General features: G+C 38.7%; 1 protein-coding gene across 2 annotated transcripts in view; it reads right to left on the reverse strand.

Moving 5' to 3' along the window:
* Positions 1 to 7,511: 7,511 nt before the first annotated feature.
* Positions 7,512 to 19,354, reverse strand: part of Pep (Protein on ecdysone puffs) — a 70,690-nt gene continuing 58,847 nt past the window's right edge. Inside the window, exons 13-14 of one of the 2 annotated variants that reach the window (XM_081764476.1) lie at positions 14,824 to 14,886; positions 7,512 to 9,250 (exon numbers count right to left, since the gene is read on the reverse strand). In XM_081764476.1, coding sequence (XP_081620602.1) covers positions 8,774 to 9,250; positions 14,824 to 14,886 — 540 coding nt within the window. In that variant the 3' untranslated portion in view covers positions 7,512 to 8,773. Of the gene's footprint in view, positions 9,251 to 14,817; positions 14,887 to 19,354 lie in introns of both variants that reach the window. The other variant, XM_081764475.1, reaches the window with a different exon arrangement.

Below are 19,354 nucleotides of genomic sequence, written 5' to 3' on the forward strand. Positions count from 1 at the left end.
CTGCGACCTCGGGTTTTCACGAACATATTCAACACAACATATATTTCAAAAAATAATCGGTCTTGGGTGCGGTTAGGAGGAACACTTAAAAATCACCACCGAAAATTTTGTTCAAAAATACTTAATTTCTTTAAAAATCGATATTTTGCTTATTTTTGACCGCTGTGACCCCTGGTTTTCACGAACATATTCAACACAACGTATATTTCAAAAAAATAAACGGTCTTGGGCGCAGTTATGAGGAACACTTAAAAATCACCACCGAAAATTGAAGTTCAAAAATACTTATTTTTAAAAAAATCGATATTTTGCTTATTTTTGATCGCTGTGACGTCTGGTTTTCACGAACATATTCAACACAACGTATATTTCAAAAAAATAATCGGTCTTGGGCGCGGTTATGAGGAACACTTAAAAATTCGCACCGAAAATTTTGACAAAGTTCAAAAATACTTACCCTTTAAATTCACTTCAATGTTCTCACACACTACACACGATGTTGTATTTTTACAATCCAACGAATAACTGACTGAGAATTGCTTCGAACCTCAGCCCTTATATAGTTGTTCTGCTTTCCTCTGATTGGTTAAAATAAAACTATTTTTCATTGGAGCAAAATCTGCAAGTCAAGTACCCCATTGGCTAAAATAAAACTATTTATTATTGGCTCCAAACAAAAACGACTAAGATATGTGCTAAATATTTTCTAAGTCCATTTGAGCGTCCAAAATTCATAAAATGCCCCATATCTCGAAAACGGTCAAAAATAATCGAAAAAATCTCCCCGTACCTCACCCCTTGCCGTTTTTACACATGAAGAACCCATGGAACCATGTTTCAATCTTGTACGACAAGGGTGGGCCAAGGTGCCCAAAAAAAACTTCCGATCGTCATATCTTGAAAACTGTAAGAGATAGAGCAAACATAACATATTGAAGCACTGTTTCTCGTCTTTCAGGGCGCCATTGCAAGAAATACTCCAGACAAATCGTCTAAGTTCATTTTTTGGGTGTCCAAAATTCATAAAATGGCCCATATCTCGAAAACGGTCAAAAATATCAAAAAAATAATCGAAAAAATCTCCCCGTATCTAACCCCTTGCCGTTTTTACACATGAAGAACCCATGGAACCATGTTTCAATCTTGTACGACAAGGGTGGGCCAAGTTGCCAAAAAAAACTTAGGATCGTCATATCTCGAAAACGGTGAGAGATAGAAATAAAATTTTAACGGCATTCGATTTAGGATCATCAAATGTATAATCTACCCACGTTTGGTAAACATCGCCCAACTTTCAACTTTTTTTCGAAAATCGCAATTTTTGACTGCTTTGTTCATACAAAAGAACAAGTTTTTAATGTGTTACATTGTCCACCAGAGAAAGGAGGAGGGTTGGGGGTTGCTACCCCCGTAAAAGAAAATAATCTCTGTTATGTTATAATAAGCCATACTCTTTTATTAGCTCTGCTATGTGGTATGTTAAATAGGTGGATGAAGAATGTGATATCTGCTCTGCTATGTGGTTGTAAAGTGCTCATAAAAGGGAACGAGTCTTTGCTATGTTTAAAAGAGTGCTCATAAAAGGGAACGAATCTTATGTGACGGGGATCCGGCGCCAGCCAATCAGCGCGGCACCCCTAAAAGACCGTGCGCGTGGCCAGCCAATCAGCGTCAAGGGGGCGGGGTCCGGTGCCAGCCAATCAGCGTTAAGGGGGAGAGGGTCCTGCGCCAGTCAATCGGCGGGGGTCCCGCGCCAGCCAGTCAGCGCAGTAGATACTCCTAAAATGGAGGTCGTAAAAGAGCGTGACCAATCAGCGTGAGGAGGCGTGGCCAGTGTCAACCAATCAGCGTCAAGGGGCGTGGCCAAGGGGGGCGGGGTCACGTCACCTGCGCCAGCCAATCAGCGTCAAGGGTTTGCGCATGCGCAGTAGGAAAAAACAGCCCCAAGTGACCCCTCTCTACTGGGGAGTCATTCTTTTCCCCCTTGTTCGATTTACTAGTAAATCCGAAAACCGTATTCGGATTAGATATCCGAATTACAAATCATCAATTTTGATCTTCAAATCCGACATATGAAATCTGGATTTAAATCTGAATCCGGATATCCGGAATTAGATTTTTTTAAACACCGAATATTCCAATATAAAGATTTTTGACAGCACTGTTTGAATTTACATATTAACATCGAAGAAAAAACAAAACAAAACATTTAGCCCTGATTTTGCTAAATTTCTTTTTTCTTTTCAATTGCCTTTCATTCCCATGTTGCGATGGGTGGGCTGTAGAAGGTTACGCCTTCTCTTTGGGCAGTGTGTTGCTTTATTGTTTCGTGATCGGTATGGAGATGGTAAATAGGCTGCAACAGAGGTTTAGACTAGATCAGAAAAATGTCTTAGTAGCAGGGGTTAGTCAGCTGCATTATTTGTAGCATCGTAAGGATTTAAGGGAGGTCTGTGACGGTGGATGGATTACGAGAGTTTGGTGATAAGAACATTGGCATAGCGTGAAGTGTGGCCAGGCTGTTATCGATATAGATGACGATGGTTTTGGTATATTCTGCGCTCGGGGTTGTAGTCATCTGAATTGGTTGCTCTTTCGTATATTGCAAAGAGATGGTCTATAGGAGGATATCAGGAACAGGGGAGAGCAGGAGTCTGATCTAAGAGGTCTATGATTGTAATATGAGATGTAGCTATGTGATGGGTAATGTAGCAGGTTCCTAGGTTATACAGTGTGTTTGAAAAAGGACTAACTAGTTTTAATGTGTCCTAGAATCTGTACGAAGTGACATACACTATTCTAGTTTGTGGTGTTTGATTCATCAACTCTCCAAGTTTGGCTCCCCTGCAGTTGGCAGGTCTGCTTGACCTTGAAACGGCACCAGTGCTGTTTTTTCCCCTCTGTTTCCTCAGTCCAGTCCAGGTAGGTGGATAGCTGGCCCAGTACCTTGGCCACCACGAAGCTCAGACTTAACCCCATTGGACTTTTTCTTTTGGGGCCACATAAAAAAATGTTGTGTACAGTGAAAAGATCAGAGACATCAATCATTTACGGGAAAGAATCGTCGCGGCAGTTGGGACAGTTACACCTGAAATGTTGGTGAATACGAGGTGGGAAGTGGAATATCGTCTCAACGTGTGCAGGGCCACAAATGGATCCCACGTTGGTCTACCAACATTAAACGAAACTTGAAGGAATTCTTTCATGATATGTACTCATTGATGTAAGTTTTCATTCATTTCCCAATTAAATTTATACTTAAAACTAGGGAGTTCTTTTTCAAACACCCTGTATAGATGGTCCAATATAGGAAGTATTGTGGTATGTTGATAGATCTCGGCATTTGAGGTTTGATAGGACAGAGAGTAAGCAATGGGTATCGCTTGGCACTCAAGGAGTTGAAGGCGGCCATAAAACTGGGGAGTCGCTGAAAGCCAAGTTAGATGTCCATAGGTCATAGCTGGCCGAACGAAAACTTTGTAGGTATGGAGTAATACTTTGGCATTTAAGCCCCACGTTGTGCGTTTCAGGTAATAGATTCAAACGACGGCGGATGTTTTTCTCGAGACCGGCCAGGTGGGTTCGGCATGTGAGATGTTTATCAAAATGGACCCTGCACAAAATGGCGGCGTTCGCCCCGAACCTAGCGCACACCGTTGAAATATAGACTTTCTAAATACTTCTCGTAATAACTGAGCGTCATGACCTGCCTGTGCTAAAGGAGAGAATGTACACAGAGTATACCTTCTTCCATGTTAACTGTGTACGTTAAAATCTGCTGCGACGTAGATACGTTACTTGTTGCCCGGGGCAAGAACTCGTCTCAGCGACTCCCTGTTCAACCAAACCGAAACACTCCCCCAAATATTTGCTCAATTTTGCACCCGGTTTTGTCCCCCTAGTTACGTCACTGAACTTCAGTGCGGAAGGCCCGGGTTCGAATCACGGTGGGAGTATGTGGTTCACATCCCATATTAAGCTGGAGATCCATGTATTATATAGTCTCATCGCTGAAAAGGATGCTAAACTCAATCAATCAATCAAAAATTGACTTTTGCTGTGATCGTACTCTCGCTTTTGATTCCCTGGAAGTCAGAAGTATGTTTATCTTGTAATAGTAGTTCGGGTTGTAGTACTCTTCCTACTGGAAAAAATAATAATAGACAATGAGAGAATATTTTACGTGGTATATTGCCCTTCCACAAAACCAGTAAATTATTTTTCTTCCGGTTTATTAAGTTATTCGAAAAGTTCTGAATAACTGCACTACGGACATTTCTTTTTAAAAGAAAAACATAAAATTGCAAGGTTTAGTAACATACATTTCATCATACTAATAATCAGTAGCGGCGCTAGACTCGTAATAGTGGGGGGCAAGAGAGGAGGCACAAACATTTTTGGGGAGACTAGGCAGCCACACTTGTTTTGCTTTGAATATTATTACCGATTGTACATAGAAAAATAAGGGCCAAGAAAAAATATTGGTGTGGCGGTCGCCCCTCCTCGCCTACTGTTAATAATACTGTATATGTGTGGAAGTAGAATTTGCTCTGCAGTTCAGTGGTTCAAATTGTGTGGTTTTGACCCGAACAAATTTGCAGTACTAAGGTTTCCAAATCCCGATATGTAAAGGGTGTGTGTGTTTGATTCTTACTAGGGCAAATTATCTTGGTTGAAAGTCGTCGTGTCTATTGAGTCATAGACCTATCTATATTGCCGGAATACTGTCTGTGATTTCTTACGAAGAATCTCTCAGAGGTGGCCATAGGGACACTCAGTGAGGATTGTCCACTGGGAAATTACCCCGTCCTAAGAATCTCTAATCGTGCTTAACATGCTAGTACAATTTTTGCAGTATTACATTAACCCCCTATATAGAAAGTATCCCTGGGAGAATGTTCTGAAATCACCATTGTCGACTTTTATCTTTCAAATTTTGCAATCAGTTGAAACATCTAAAGAAAAAAAAGAGTTGAAACTATAACATCACCAAATATAAGGTTAGGTCCTTTGAGGATAACGTACAGTAGCTGATAGAAAGAGCAGCATCGCTACCCATTAGGACACATAATTTAATCAAGGTTAGATGATAAAACTCTTAGCTTGAGGTGAACACTATGTTCAAAAATTCATTTCAAACTGTTGAACCGTTTCCCCGTAATGCGATCACAAACATCAGAAAACATTGATTTCAGTGAGAAGAAACAAATTATACAAAATGCTCTTCTTCTCTTTAAGCGAAAATAAAAGAGACGTCCCTTTATTTTTAATGAGAAGCGTATATAGGGAGGCCCAAAAGTAGGTACACAGTACCATAGTGTTTCATTCTTCCTGACTCGATCGGTTCGTGAGATATGTATTATTGACTGAAATTTGGAACCACCATTACCCTTGAATCAAAGTAACATGATAAAAATCCAATTCATGGTACGTGGAATTCTCAAAAAACGATAGGGCACGTGTCCATTTGTTTTTCATACACCACCATGTGTCTCGCAGGAATTTGCTTCTTTGTGCATGATGAGGCATGTTCATACTTGCACAGTAATTGTTGCGCTAAGTTATTCATTAGCACTGATATTCGAATAAAGTGCTTGCCAGGCCCGCAACCAAAGAGGGGCTTGGCCTCCCTAAACTATTCGTGGCCCCTCCAAACCTTAACACAAAATGCTATTATTAATACAAAAAAAGAAAAAAATAAACAAATAAATAAATAAATAAAATAAAAAAAATGTAGCTATTGGTAAGAGAATGTTTAATGACTTGGCACCCCCAAACCTCTGTGGTTGGTTGCGGGCCTGGTGCTTGCTATGGAATCTTGGTCATGATATGAGATAAAAGCAGTTCTGTGGTAGAACTTCCGAGTGTGGTTTAAATGTAGACCAGTGCTTAGAAGAAATGACTCTTGCACTGGGTGATGTCTGTCCACATCATACGGCTATATTTAGGTGGTACAGAGAATTCCAAAGAGGAAATTTCACTCTGGAGGACTGCGGACGACAGTTACGAAGGAAAATGCTTGACGAAGACAGGCGAGTGACTTACTAGCAGATAGAAGATACCTTAGGCCTAAATACATCAGCAATTCGTTCGATTCTGCATGATCATTTGCACATAAAGAAACTTCGTTCACGATGTGGTGCCGGGAGATGCTGTAAATGTTTTATAAGGGACAATCTCGATATGCGAACAACATTCTGACAGATGACCAAACTTAGCTGTATTATGATGATGTACCGACCAAGACTCAGAAAATCACCATCAGTAAAGAAGAATTGATAACTGGATTTTTTAAATCGAGTAGAATTGTGGAGCTTGTCGTTTTGGACATACAAAAGAGTGTCACAGCTAAGCGGTACACTGAATAGTGCTTGTCTAAAAGTCATCGAATCTATGAAGAACCTACGACCAAATTCAAGAATGGGCAGCTGGTTCCTCCATCATGACAATGATCCAGCTCACTGTACCGAATATTTAATCACTACAGGACAAACTTCTTAAGCGCCCTCCTTTTAGTCCAGACCTTACTCCCTGCAACTTTGCACTTTCCGTATTTGAAAATGAAGCTGAGAGGGGTGAGGTTTTCCAATGATGATGATCTTCTGAGGGCTTGGGACAAGGAGTGTGTATTACTCCCTAGTCAAACTTGGCGGATCTGGTTTAATGGTTGATTTCAGAGAATTGAGAGGTGAATTGTATGTAATGGAAATTATTTTGAAAAAATAAATAACTTCAAGAAGGCACGCCAATTTTCTTTGAAAGGTACCCTTGGAATATAACAATATTGTACATTCGCAAAAGCTGACAACTTCTGAAACCATTCTTCGAGCGCACAGTCCACTAAAATAAATGAAGTATAACCAATTTACTATATTTGAAGTTTTAATTATTATTACAATATGTAGTATGGTGCTTCCTCAACAATGTTGGTACTCTCATGGCTAGCAAGTGACGTATAATGAAACAAAATGGCGGGTGAACGCCTGACATTTGAGGAATGCAAGTCCATTTCAAAGTGGAATTTCAAGTTTGAACACGTCACTGTAGTTCACAGTTAGTGGAATATTAGTTTGAAACAGACGTCTTACAATCTTGACAATTACGCGACGATGTGACTCATCTGAGACGCATAGTACCACTTGTGATGTGAAGGAAAAGTTCTGGGGCCTCTTTTCTCAAAGCTACTTGTCCTGTAAAATGTTTCCAAACACTAATTTTGATACCTCTAATTTGTCATGATTTTATGGTATATGCAATTGTAAAATGTTTCATTTTGAAAAGTTTAACTAGTACCGTATTACAAGACTAGTAGTTTTGAGAACTAGGTCCCTGAAGAGCCTTGTACAGCTACAAATTTTGCTTCTCCGGTTACGGTTTTAGAAATGTATTGCAGCTATTTTGAATACCTTCAGTAACTGTACAGGTGTAGGAGCTGTACTTTTGTACGATAGATAATGATACAGCCTAAGTTTCATGTTAATGAGCACAATGATGATAAAAACACAAAAAAATCTGATTTAATATTTATTTCCACATTAAAAAGCATTGTAAAGAATGGAAACACACACAAAGGAACATGGAACGCTTTAGACAAGAGAGAGAATTACAGGATTGTGATGATAATCCTAGTTTAAAATTAAAAAAACAAGTTACATTATTATTATGCTTTTATATTTTTCATAATATTTAAGGTTTACCATTACTTCCAGTTTTGGTATATCATCTCCAAAAAAAGATTCCCGAACTACAACTTGGTTTAAAGAGAGACGCTTGAAATGCAATGAAATATTCGGGATATTAGTATTATGCGCTTTTACAGTACCTAAAAACGTGAATGATTTCTTTTTTTCTGTTAGTATAGCATACAACGTTCGTGCACAAAACTTATGCCAATTATGTTATACACATACACACACACACACACACACCCACACATCCTACAAGTTTTACTGAAACATTGCCTTGTTACCACAACGCCTATTTGTATTTTATTATTAGCTATATTTATGCCAAAGTGTTGAAAATATTAACGACAAGAAGACGAATGAGCATTTTTTTTTTCATTTCCAAATACGGTAATCCTTACAGTACTTCAACAACACTTATTTTTATACGAACATAGATTCGTTTACAACTTCCAAATAGTAGTACATATAACGAAACTAGCAGCCGATACTGCTCTACCATCACATTGATTAAGTATCTGACACCGCTCTATTATGCACATTCACATCCTAAAGGTCAGAAGAAGCCTGCCTACAACACCGTTTGTTGTAAAAATCGAAAGTGAGCTATAAATGAAGACGACTACAATTATTACTATTATTATGCCTAACTGTTAAAGACAATCTTGTCAACTTCTTAGAAGTTAACTTCCTCATTTTTAAATAGTACTCTCTCAATTAAAAAGTATTTTTTTTTCTACTTTTCTAAATTAGCCTTCATATCTCGCTTCATTTATCCGTTAACATAAAAAAGAAAAATAATCTATCGTAATATATAAAATAATAACTGGAGGGAAATATTAACATATATTTCCACAAAAATATGCGTGACATTAGGACTTATTTTGTAGCTCACCTATTTACGGAATATAGCTTAGGGCTACTTCATACAAAAACTCCACGAACATAAAAAGAAGCTTTTTTCTTTTCTTTAATTATACAAAAAACTCAGACTTTATGAGACCATTAAGTGAAATGATTCTCATTAATGGTATTGGTTCAGAATAAAAAGAGAACATGTATTTATATATATATTATGCTGATATTTTTTATTTCTTCCTTCTTCCCCGACCTCTCCCAGCGGCTGTGGGCGTTGCCGGCGCTGGGGTAGAAGCAGCCTGTGGTTTCTTAGCAGCTGTTCTTGAAGATCGTTTGGGAGACTCTTGTGCCTCTTGAGAGGATTCCTGGTCATCGTGATCAGCCTCACCGTCAACCGTCTCCATCAGATTGTTGATGTCACGGTCCACCTCTTCCCACATGCCTTCCTCATTATCCTTCTGCTTCTCGCCGTCCTCACCCTCACGACCTTCCTCCTCTTCATCCTCTTCCTCTGCATCGGCCTCCAGAGGATCGTATTTGTCACTGCCGCTCGATTTCTTAGCTTCATTCTGTGCCTGAGACTCGTCAGCATTTTCTTCATTTTCGGCCGTTTCCTCATTCTCTCCGTCCTCATCCTTGGAAGACAGTTTGCGTCGCTTCCAGTTGCCTCCATCGTCCTCTCCGTCCTCTTCATCGGAAGTACGTTTCTGAAGAAGAAAAATTGTTGATTTGAAATTTTTGCTTGATAAGCTTTTATATTAATAAAAGAACATAAGAAACATATCTTCGCTTCGTTTCTTTATTTTGTTGGATGATTATTTCGGCTCCTTGTTTACTGCTGGAACCCTCGTCAGATTCTCTTCCCTTGTAGTTGAAAAAGTGGCTTTTACCTACATATTAACTTTCGCTCCTAGAATATTTATTCATCGACTTGATTTTAACAAGTCCACTTCAATCCATTTTGCGATTTTAATTAATTTTAGTGCATGTATATGTTAATCAAGTCAAACATTCCACGCGCGAATCTAAATACTGGAAATTTCGATATATGAAGAGGATCTTGCGAAGGTTTTAGCAATAAACAAGGTGCCCAAAAATCATCCAACAAAATAAAGAAAATACTCACAAGGTACGTTTTTCTCTTTACACATTCCTTAATTGTGTTAGTTGCCTTTACTCAAACACACAAAATACAACACTTTAAAAATAATAAAAGTGCAGAAACGAGTTTTAGAAACGAAGTCATTATGTAGGGGTTCCCATGAGCCTTTTGTAGCTTTATATTTTTTATTGTTCGCTGGAATCATGCTCACATCGGACAATTAAATGAGTTAGGTAATTATGAACAGGAAACAGAACATCCACGTAACAATACTAACTAGAAATCTAGTAGTTAAATTCATGAAGAACCTTCGTGTTCAACTGACGAATGACGAGCAGCAAAACAGAAAAGTTTTTATCTTAAGGATAATAAAGTAATGTGTGTGTCTGTCAGTCACCTACAGCCACTAAATTTTATGCATACACAGGTCTCATCACATACGAAGCAGTTTCCTTTTCAATCTCCGACTTGGGAGAGATTATCGGGGGGGTGTCTAAATGTATGCACGTTAGCAGCAGTTTCTAAGAATGCTTTGCAATAAGCAACCAACATTCAATATTGATTCTGAGAACTTACTTAACAGCAGAGGATAAATACCAAGACAATGCAATGACACTTTTTTTTTTTTTTTTTTAACCTAGGTTTTGAATTAAGATCCGGCAATAGCGGGTGCATGTTACGAGGGCAATTCAAGGAAAAAAAACCTGTTTACGCATGTGCGAGAAATGGCCGGGAAGAGCGACGTCAGTCCTATGGCACTGTGTGCAGAAGACCAGTGACCAGTGAAAGGAGAAGGTTGTGTTGCAGTTCACTTGTTCGCTAGAACAACTGGAAATGAACGCTCCAATAGAAAACGCGCCGAATGTGAAGTGTGTGTGGTAATATAATTTCTGAGTGTGAAAGAACTTTCGCCAGCTGCAATTCATCGCGAACTGTGTGGTGTTTACGGACCAAAGATGATGAGCGAAGATGTACGTGAATGGTACCGCATATGTTTCAAGATGGACGAACTGTGTGCGATGCGGCAAGAAGTGGGCGCCCATCTAGTCAGCAATACACTTGTGCAGGAAACTGAGAAGGCTGTGCGTGAAGTCCGTCAGCTCACGACATCTGAACTTTGTGATGTATCTTTAGGCACACGAAACAGTGGCTTATGTTGCACCGCTTCGACAATGTTGTTAACGGATGGCTTCATTTCCAAGCGGGAATTTTTTTTTACAGAAGAAATTTCAAACCTTGTAGAACGTTCTGACGAGCGACTTAATTTGAATGGTGAATATGCTCAAAAGTAATGTAAAGTTATACTTTTCTAATGTGTATCATAGAAATTCTGTACCTGCGAGTGTATGTCATTGACAATCAGTTTTTTATTTATTTATTTTCCGAACTGCCCTTGTATAATAATAATAATATGTTGATTCTAGCTGTCTACATAAAAAAAGTACACCCAAGAAATATATTCTGAAAAATAAGGTCTAAGCATTTGGCATACATGTTTTCATTCATCTGCACCAATTAAAAGGTACTTTACTTTTACTACCGGTAACTGAAATGAATTATCTATTTTACCGTTTCAAGGTTGTATACTCTTTAGGCTAAAGGAGACGGATAATTAATGAAAGTGAATAAATTCCAGACGAGTTGGTAGAAACAGAACGTGGGAGGAAACGGACGAACTTCGAGCAAACCCACGGAAATGACGTTCAACACTAACTTGGCTTGGGATCGATGCAAGAACCTTCTACAAAGTGGGTACAAGCTGAGCAACGGCTTCGTGACTTCACTCATAACGTTATACTACTGCTTTCTACCAACGCTAATTCAATCACCGGCGGAAAAAATGAAATGAAATCTTCCAGTTGAATGACCAACGATTATGCCCTTTAGACTAAGGGAGGTGGTGATTAAAGATAGTGAATGATTATGTGAGAATTGGTGGAATGAGAAAGGGAGAGGAAACGGGAATACCCCACAAAAAAACCCACGGGCACGCGGTCGTACACCACATATTTACTTGACCAGGGATCAAACTAGGGATTCAACGCACCAGAAAATGAAATGAAATCTGAGTTTTACGTCCAACGGTTATGCCGGTTAGACTAAAGGAGACGGTGATGATGAGTAATGAATGAAATTGTGGAATGAAGAAAGTGTGAGGAAACGGGAGAACCCCGAGAAAACCCACGCACACGGTGTTTGTCCACCACAAAGTTCACTTGGCGGGGGCTGGGAACGAACCCGGGACCCCAAGCACCAGAGGTGAACGCTCTACAACTGAGCCACCGCGGCCCCCATTCAACGCACCTGAGGTAAGCGCTCTATCACTATGCCACCTTCGCCCCACCACCAGCCCCCTTCGATCACAGATGGAATTGGCTGCGGTATTCACAACTGCAGGATACCAAAAGAGTATGAAAACATTATGGTGGATATCTTTCGAGTTTTCTCTTTTGGTATTGTGCATAGGTCGACCATACTTATCAATCACACTATAAAATTTTATACAAGAGATTGAAGTCACCGTACTTTGTTTATTCTTGATGGGATTTTAAGGTGTTAAAATAATAAGCGTAATAAACGTACCAAGAATACCCAAGGTACGCTGACTTCATTCTCTTTTAGTTTACGTTAAGTGTATATTATACAAAAAATTGGTACCTTTTTATAAATTTTTAGACAATAAGTAATAAGTTATGCTACATATCAAGAAATTATGAAAAAGAACAAAAAAGAAGTTTCGGCGAGTATATTTTCAGGAAGTGTATTATTATTAAATTATTTTAAGTACTATAAAAAGTTTAGAATGAATAATAAGGAAAATTACTCAAGGCTTTTTAAGAACATCTCAGAAACTTATGCACTCCTTGCAAGGTTTCAAATATAAATATGCCATGAAAGTTGTAAGCATTCACAAGCAGTCAAGAGTTTGAGTAAGACTGTTACGGAGCCGAAATGCTAGTTTTTTTTTTTTTTTAAACAATTTCAATACAACAGAATGTATTTTTAAGTCTTGCCGTAGTGAGATTTTTTTTTTTTTTTAAAGAAGTCAGGATAATGTAAGTTACTTTTTACTACATTATGAGCGTTTGTATGTGTGTTTCTGATTACACCGATTGAAATTAAGAGTGGATCTTACTCTAATACAATATTCAGCACCGATTATACTGAAACATACCTGAGACCATCGCAAAAATTTAAGTGATGCAAGAAGCTGCCAAATAAATTATTTTAACTGATAATATCAGATATATATCTGCTGTTTCTATCCTGATGTGACTGAAATTGCTCATATTTCGGATACCACAGCTGAATCCTTTGGTGTAAAAGGAATCGGTAAACATAAGGTTTTATGAAGGTAGGAAAATTCACACAAGCTAGGAATTTGTTCCAAAAATAACAGAAACTTCTCTCAACGATCACCCCCCACCCACCCCGGAACTGATGTGTTTCGTGAGGTTAATGTTCCTTGAACGTCTATGAAACGACCATTTATTTCACTACCGGGCAGTTGGGAAAGGAACATGCGTCTTCACAAGTGTTTAACTGCTTGCTTGCACGAATGAAACAACACTTTAATAACAGCGTACTGTTCTACACAGATCAAACACTTCATATTCCTGCAAATTACCGTGTAATGGATCAAAAGTTATTTTGCTTTTTAATAATGCTCTTGAAAATAGGGAGTCAGAATTCTCAGTGTCATTACAGAATGCTTGCTTGTATGTTTTGTTAAAGCTTAGTGTCTCTCTTCTGCAGCTGAGAGGTGGATTTACAGTTTTAGATGGAATTCGAACCACCGTAATGCGTTCAACGTTCTCCCACTGAAATCACTAAACATGTGAGCTAGCCACAAGACCACTAGGAATAGCTCACTGTAGGATGCAAGCAAGTGCATAAGAATGGACTATCATGAAAAGGTGCGTATTGCTGATGTATTACACGCTCACAGACTCATGTAATTAAAAAATCAATTACCTTACAATTGATTAACGAGTGATTCCACAAAGGAAAAAGTAGCGGTTCGTAATTCATACACTTACAGTGAAACATTACTGTACCGTGCGTGTTTCGCATTAACTCAAAGCAAAGATATTGTATTGAGAAAAAGTCAACTCTCTATTAAGAGGTTACTTTTCTTAACGATCAGTTAAAGACTTGTCTTCTTATCTTTCTTTCTTTTGGAGACTTTCAGCCTCTACCCTCAGACGATCTTGCTTTTTTTTTTCTTTTCGCTTCAAAGATTACAGCCATAGATAACAGAAACTGAATTTCAATTACCACATAGAGATACAAGTGTATCTGATATTAATAACAGCTGTCCAATGTATTTAGTTCCTGAACACAATTTGTTATAAAAGCTTCAAGGGTGTTTTGAAACTCCTACTCTGTTCTTTCTCGATCTCAAAATTAATCTACGTGCAACAATACTCTGAACTTAATATGTTTCGTAACATGGGCAGTAACGACCACGGTTCTTAACCACTATTTTCATTGAAATCTACAGTGTGGCAATTAGGAAACTTTTTATAGTGGTAAATCTTGCGTGTGACGTGAAAATATGTGTAGCTATTTTCAGACATTCAAAATGATATCCCGAATTTTATTAACTATTCCAGTTGTTCTGATGGACATACTTGGACCTGGGCGCTCATCATTTTTCAGAGCATTGAAACTCTTGCCAGTACAGGACCTCTTATATTGTTCTAAAGCACGGGAGCGAGAAAGGCAATTGTCTTCATAAACATTGTTTTCAACATCTCAAATGATACCGTTTGAGTTTTTCCTCAGCGGACACAAAATTGGATATTCATTCTCTATTCCATTGTTGAAACGGTGACAAGATATCACATTTCCTGGAAATTTTTGCATGTGTTCTCAAGATCACACGCAAGATACACCACTATGAAAAACTTTACTACCAAAAGCAACTTTGTAGAAAAGTATCACAGAGTTGAAGTCATGTAATCAGACAGATATATATATATAAAAAGAGATGGTGCTTACGACAGTGCAATGACAGTTCCAACAAAGTTACCATTTTGAAAGAAACACTTGCATTCAGAAACAATTCAGTGCGTGTAAATTTTTTTTTTTGTTGGTTAGTGTGAACAGACTGTTAGTGTTTGGAGATGGTTGCCGCCACCTTCCCAAACAAAACAGAAAGTTACTTACTCTTACCTTCTTCTTCTCCTCTTCCTCTGCCTCTTTAGCCTTCCTCTCACGGGCTTCAACAGCTCTTGCCTGGGAAAACACACAAACAGAACAATTAACACTTCCTCTCCGGTAGTTTTCAACATTAATATAAAAAAAAAAAAAAAAAAAGTCTACATACTATTTACTGAAAGCTGCTGTAGGATACATATTTAATATTTAAAAGACAAAAAACATCTTACATTACAACCTTGTACAATCGTAACACTAACATTCATTCGGTATTTAAAGAAAAATATTTCTGAAGTTTATTTATTTATTTATTTTTATGAAAATGGTGTTAGTGCAGTAGTTCCCAACCGATGTGTCGCACGGTTCGATTGGGGGGGAAGGAGGTACGGAACTTTAGAAAAAATGAAATCTTTGTTTTACGTCCCACGTTTATGCCGGTTAGGCTAAAGGAGACTGCGATGATGAGAAACGAATGAAATGGTGGAATGAAGAAAGTGGGAGGAAACGGGAAAACCCCGAGAAAAACCACAAGCACGGTGTTTGTCCACCTCAAAGTCCACATGGCGCAAGCTGGGATCGAACCAGGGACCCCTAGCACCGGAGGTGAATGCTCTACCACTGAGTCACCGCCCCCTTCCCCCACGAAACTTTAGAATTAAAAACCATGAAACATTTAATAATTGATTAAAAATGTTTGAGAGAGAGAGAGAGAGAGAGAGGGAGTGAGTGAGTACTGGTCAACGCTTCCAGCGGTAGCAACAATACTCAGCACCATATAAGACTCCCTACTTTATAGAAAAGAACTTACAGACTGACACTATTATATTTTACATTATTACTAATAACAAATCAATCTAGTATGTGGCGATATCATGGACTTTCAGTTTAACGTCCCAGGGTTATGTCTTTTATTCTAAGCGAGACGTGATTAACGCAAGTGAAGGATTATGGAAGAGCTGGTGGAATGATAAAGTGGGAGAACACGGGAGCACTCCGATGTTGTCCACCACAAACTTACTTGCCCGGGGATCGAACACGCACCAGAGGTAATGGGGCGTTTACACTTGGTCGATTTAGTCGCACGACTAAATCGATTTAGTCGGACGACTGAATCGACTCGCTGCATTTGCCACTAAATCGAAGCAACTAGGCCGAATCAGATCGATGGATGTGTTCAATTATTTCAACCACAGAAAATAGAACGTCTTTTAATTCAGTTGCCAGTCGATTAGTCGCCTTCGATCAACAAGCGATTAAGTTGAAGTCCCGTTTACACGGTCGATTAAGTTGAAAGTGACGTCAATTCAACTGAATCGAACGCTAATCGACTAAGTGTAAACGCCCCATAAGTGCTGTACCACTGAGCCACCGTGCCCCCTATGTTCCAGAAAAGACCGGGAAGTACTGTGTTAGTGCAACGATTTTATCATTAAAGTCTTAAAATATTTAACACATTATACATTTAGTTAAATTGGTTTCAAATGTTCTGAAGCTTCCAGCGACAATATAATGGCTAAATATTTCGAACACAGACCCGGATATCCGTCATCGCTGGAACAATGTCACATTATTTTCCTTCATTGATCTTCATGTAGAATTCCTTAACGACAAATATTTAAACTATAAGATTTTGAAATATTTGATTCTTCAGTGCCGTAGACGCAGTAGCTTACTAAAAAGGAGAATGTATAACCTAATCAGAATTTAAAAAAAAAATAACCAAGGCGCACATTTTAAAATTAATTACGCGTTAAACTAATTAAATGTTTAGTGAGGAAACTAAACTTGCTCATGATCACAATTGAAGGATTTGGTGCAAAAAGGAGGCAGCTCCACTTTTTCCAGTATGTAGCAAATTAAAAACAAAACGTTTTAAAAATTCAGTTTTCACCGAAACCAAACAATATTCAGCTCCATCTGCCGCATTTCTTTGGAACTAGCGGGTGCAGCTGCCTCATTCTTGTACCAAACGAAGCGCCTTTTTCTTTTGTATGTGATAGGGTGTGCATCTCAATAGCGGCACAAAGTGGAGCTGCCTCATTCTTACACCAAACCCTTCAATTGTTAACTCAGGAATGCCATTTAAATATGTAATAATGCCGTAGTTTTTAATAGAAATCTTAATTTCGTCATCGGCTTATTTATTCACATATCCCCTCCCACCTCGAAGTTTCTAACACGTCTCATGGTTTCCATTATAGCTATAATGAAAAGATCCAATTTCAAGTACGGTTAGGCCAACTTCCAACATTCGCCAGACGAAAGACACAAAGCGTATAATGACGGACAGTTTGTAGCAAATACAATAGCTACAAATAGGCCTCGATTGAGATTTTTGGTTATATAATGAAAATCGTGAGATGCGATTGAAATAGCATTATATGTTTATAAATATGATGAATACGCCGCAGAACAAGATGGGGTTCCCACTGAAAATTTTGGCGTTATTAAACATTTAGAAATATTCATTTATTTAGCAAGAAAATATTTGTTAGAGAAGTACTTGAAAACTAAGTACTACCGAATCTACAACCAGACGGCCATGATAGATTTTTATTTTTGAATCAATGCTGCCAGCTTCAACCTTAGATATTATCACTGCGATTTTTAAAAATACTTGATTGTTAAAATTTTTGCACTGAGAACACTGACTTTAAAAAGTCATGACAAGTGCTCAATTTTTCAGGTACAGGATATTAAACCTTGTTTCTCAAACCACTCCAGAGATATCAAGAAAGAAAGAAAAAAGTAAAATTTGATTTCTTAAGATGGCGTATTTGTGATAACTTTTTGAAACCAATTTTGATTTTGTTTGCCCCTAACAATACTTTTTACTAGGTGTAATTACAACTTCTCGGAATTACATAATTTCAAGCAGTGTTGCGAACTTTTGCACTGTTTATCGTATTTCCAGAACGGCTTGAGATATCAAGTGCTGTAAACGTCATTGCAGTACTCCCATTTATTAAAAACTGTCTGTTATTGGATGAGGTACTCATCTAGGCATTTTTATATTCGTAATAAAGGCTTTTGAAAAAAGTCTAAGTTTCAATCCTTTGTAACGTTGTTCTTATTTCCTCGAAATCCGTCAGAACATAATAATAATAATAATAGATACCAAAGTACTTTGGAAGTGCATTATTGCTCCAATCGTCTATATTGGGATGTTTGTGATACTGAAGCATCGTTAGTTTGCTAATAAAACTCCAACTGACCAAAGTTGTATATATAATGGTAACCAAGAAACTTCTGTCGCTTTTCCACCAACCAATTTCGAACAACGATATGTCGCGTAAGAAGTACCAGGAAGATCAAAAATTCTCTCTTATCAGCATCGACGACCTTCTACCAACGTTCTCGAAGGCCATGGATTCCATCGCGGTAGAACTTGGTGGGCCATGAAGCGAAGAAGGTATCAAGTGCATTTTGCATCTCTACTAGGGATTTGAACTGGCGTCCTCTAAGGTAACTGTCCAAGGAATGGAACAGATGATAATCGGAGAGTGCAATATCTGGGGAGTATGGCGGATGCAGTGTTTTCAAACCAAGGCGTTGGTTTCCCGGGTCATCCTATCCACGTGGGGCTTAGCGTTGTCTTGTAACAGGAGGAACCCTTTACGATTCAGAAATACTGGCTCCAGAGTTTTTAGTTTTTCTTGAACATAACTCAACTGCTGACAGTGCACAGTTGAACTGATGCTCTGGCCAGCTGGTAGCAGTTCCCGATGCACGATGCCGAGAGTAGTCCACCGGACACACAAGAGGACCTTCTGGTACAGTGCTGGTTTCGGTTGTTTTGGAACTGGTTCATGGGATGCTAACCAATGATGACGGCACCGTGGCGCTTCGTGAAGGACCCACTTCTCATCACGTGTCAACATCCTGTTCAGAAATGGCTCCTTCCTCAGACGAGCAAAGTGTCTGTTCGCGTTGCCTTCTGGCCCGGAGTCAAATCATGTGGGACCAATTGACCCAACTTGTAGTGTTTCCCAAGTTGCATACCTTCCGTCCCGCTGCAGCGGCGTTTGACCCCAGTTTGAACTCGTACAGTATACACGCCCTTATGACGCTCTGTGGAGGTTCCATGTTCACTCTGTCCTTACGCCACAACCAGGTAGTATGTTGGATATACCCACACCAACAACTGACCTTCGCCTTATCTCTATTCGCATTCAACTCACGGTGTGAAGGAGAATTGAACACAAACCTCTACAAAAAGCGACAGAACTTTCTTGCTTACCTTTATATATACAGTAGAGCGTCGATTATCCGAAGTAATTGGGGGACATGGGTGTTTGGAAAACTGGTTTGTTCGGATAATCGAACTGTACATGTTTATTTGCCAAAAAGAAGTACTGTACAATAAATTTATTCATAAAAACAGGCATCTCTTTAAGTATTACAAAGTAACATACAAAGGCAACTTTAGTAGGAATATATAGTATGTGGTACAGTTTATTAAACAAAAATATGTACATATTACATACGCATTTTATGAAGGCCCCATTAGAAGCAATGTTCCGCCAGCGGTGGCTCAGTGCGGCGA

The sequence above is a fragment of the Thermobia domestica genome, chromosome 7 (assembly GCF_964235325.1).
Source record: "Thermobia domestica chromosome 7, izTheDome1.hap1.1, whole genome shotgun sequence".
In the NCBI taxonomy this organism is placed as follows: domain Eukaryota; kingdom Metazoa; phylum Arthropoda; class Insecta; order Zygentoma; family Lepismatidae; genus Thermobia; species Thermobia domestica.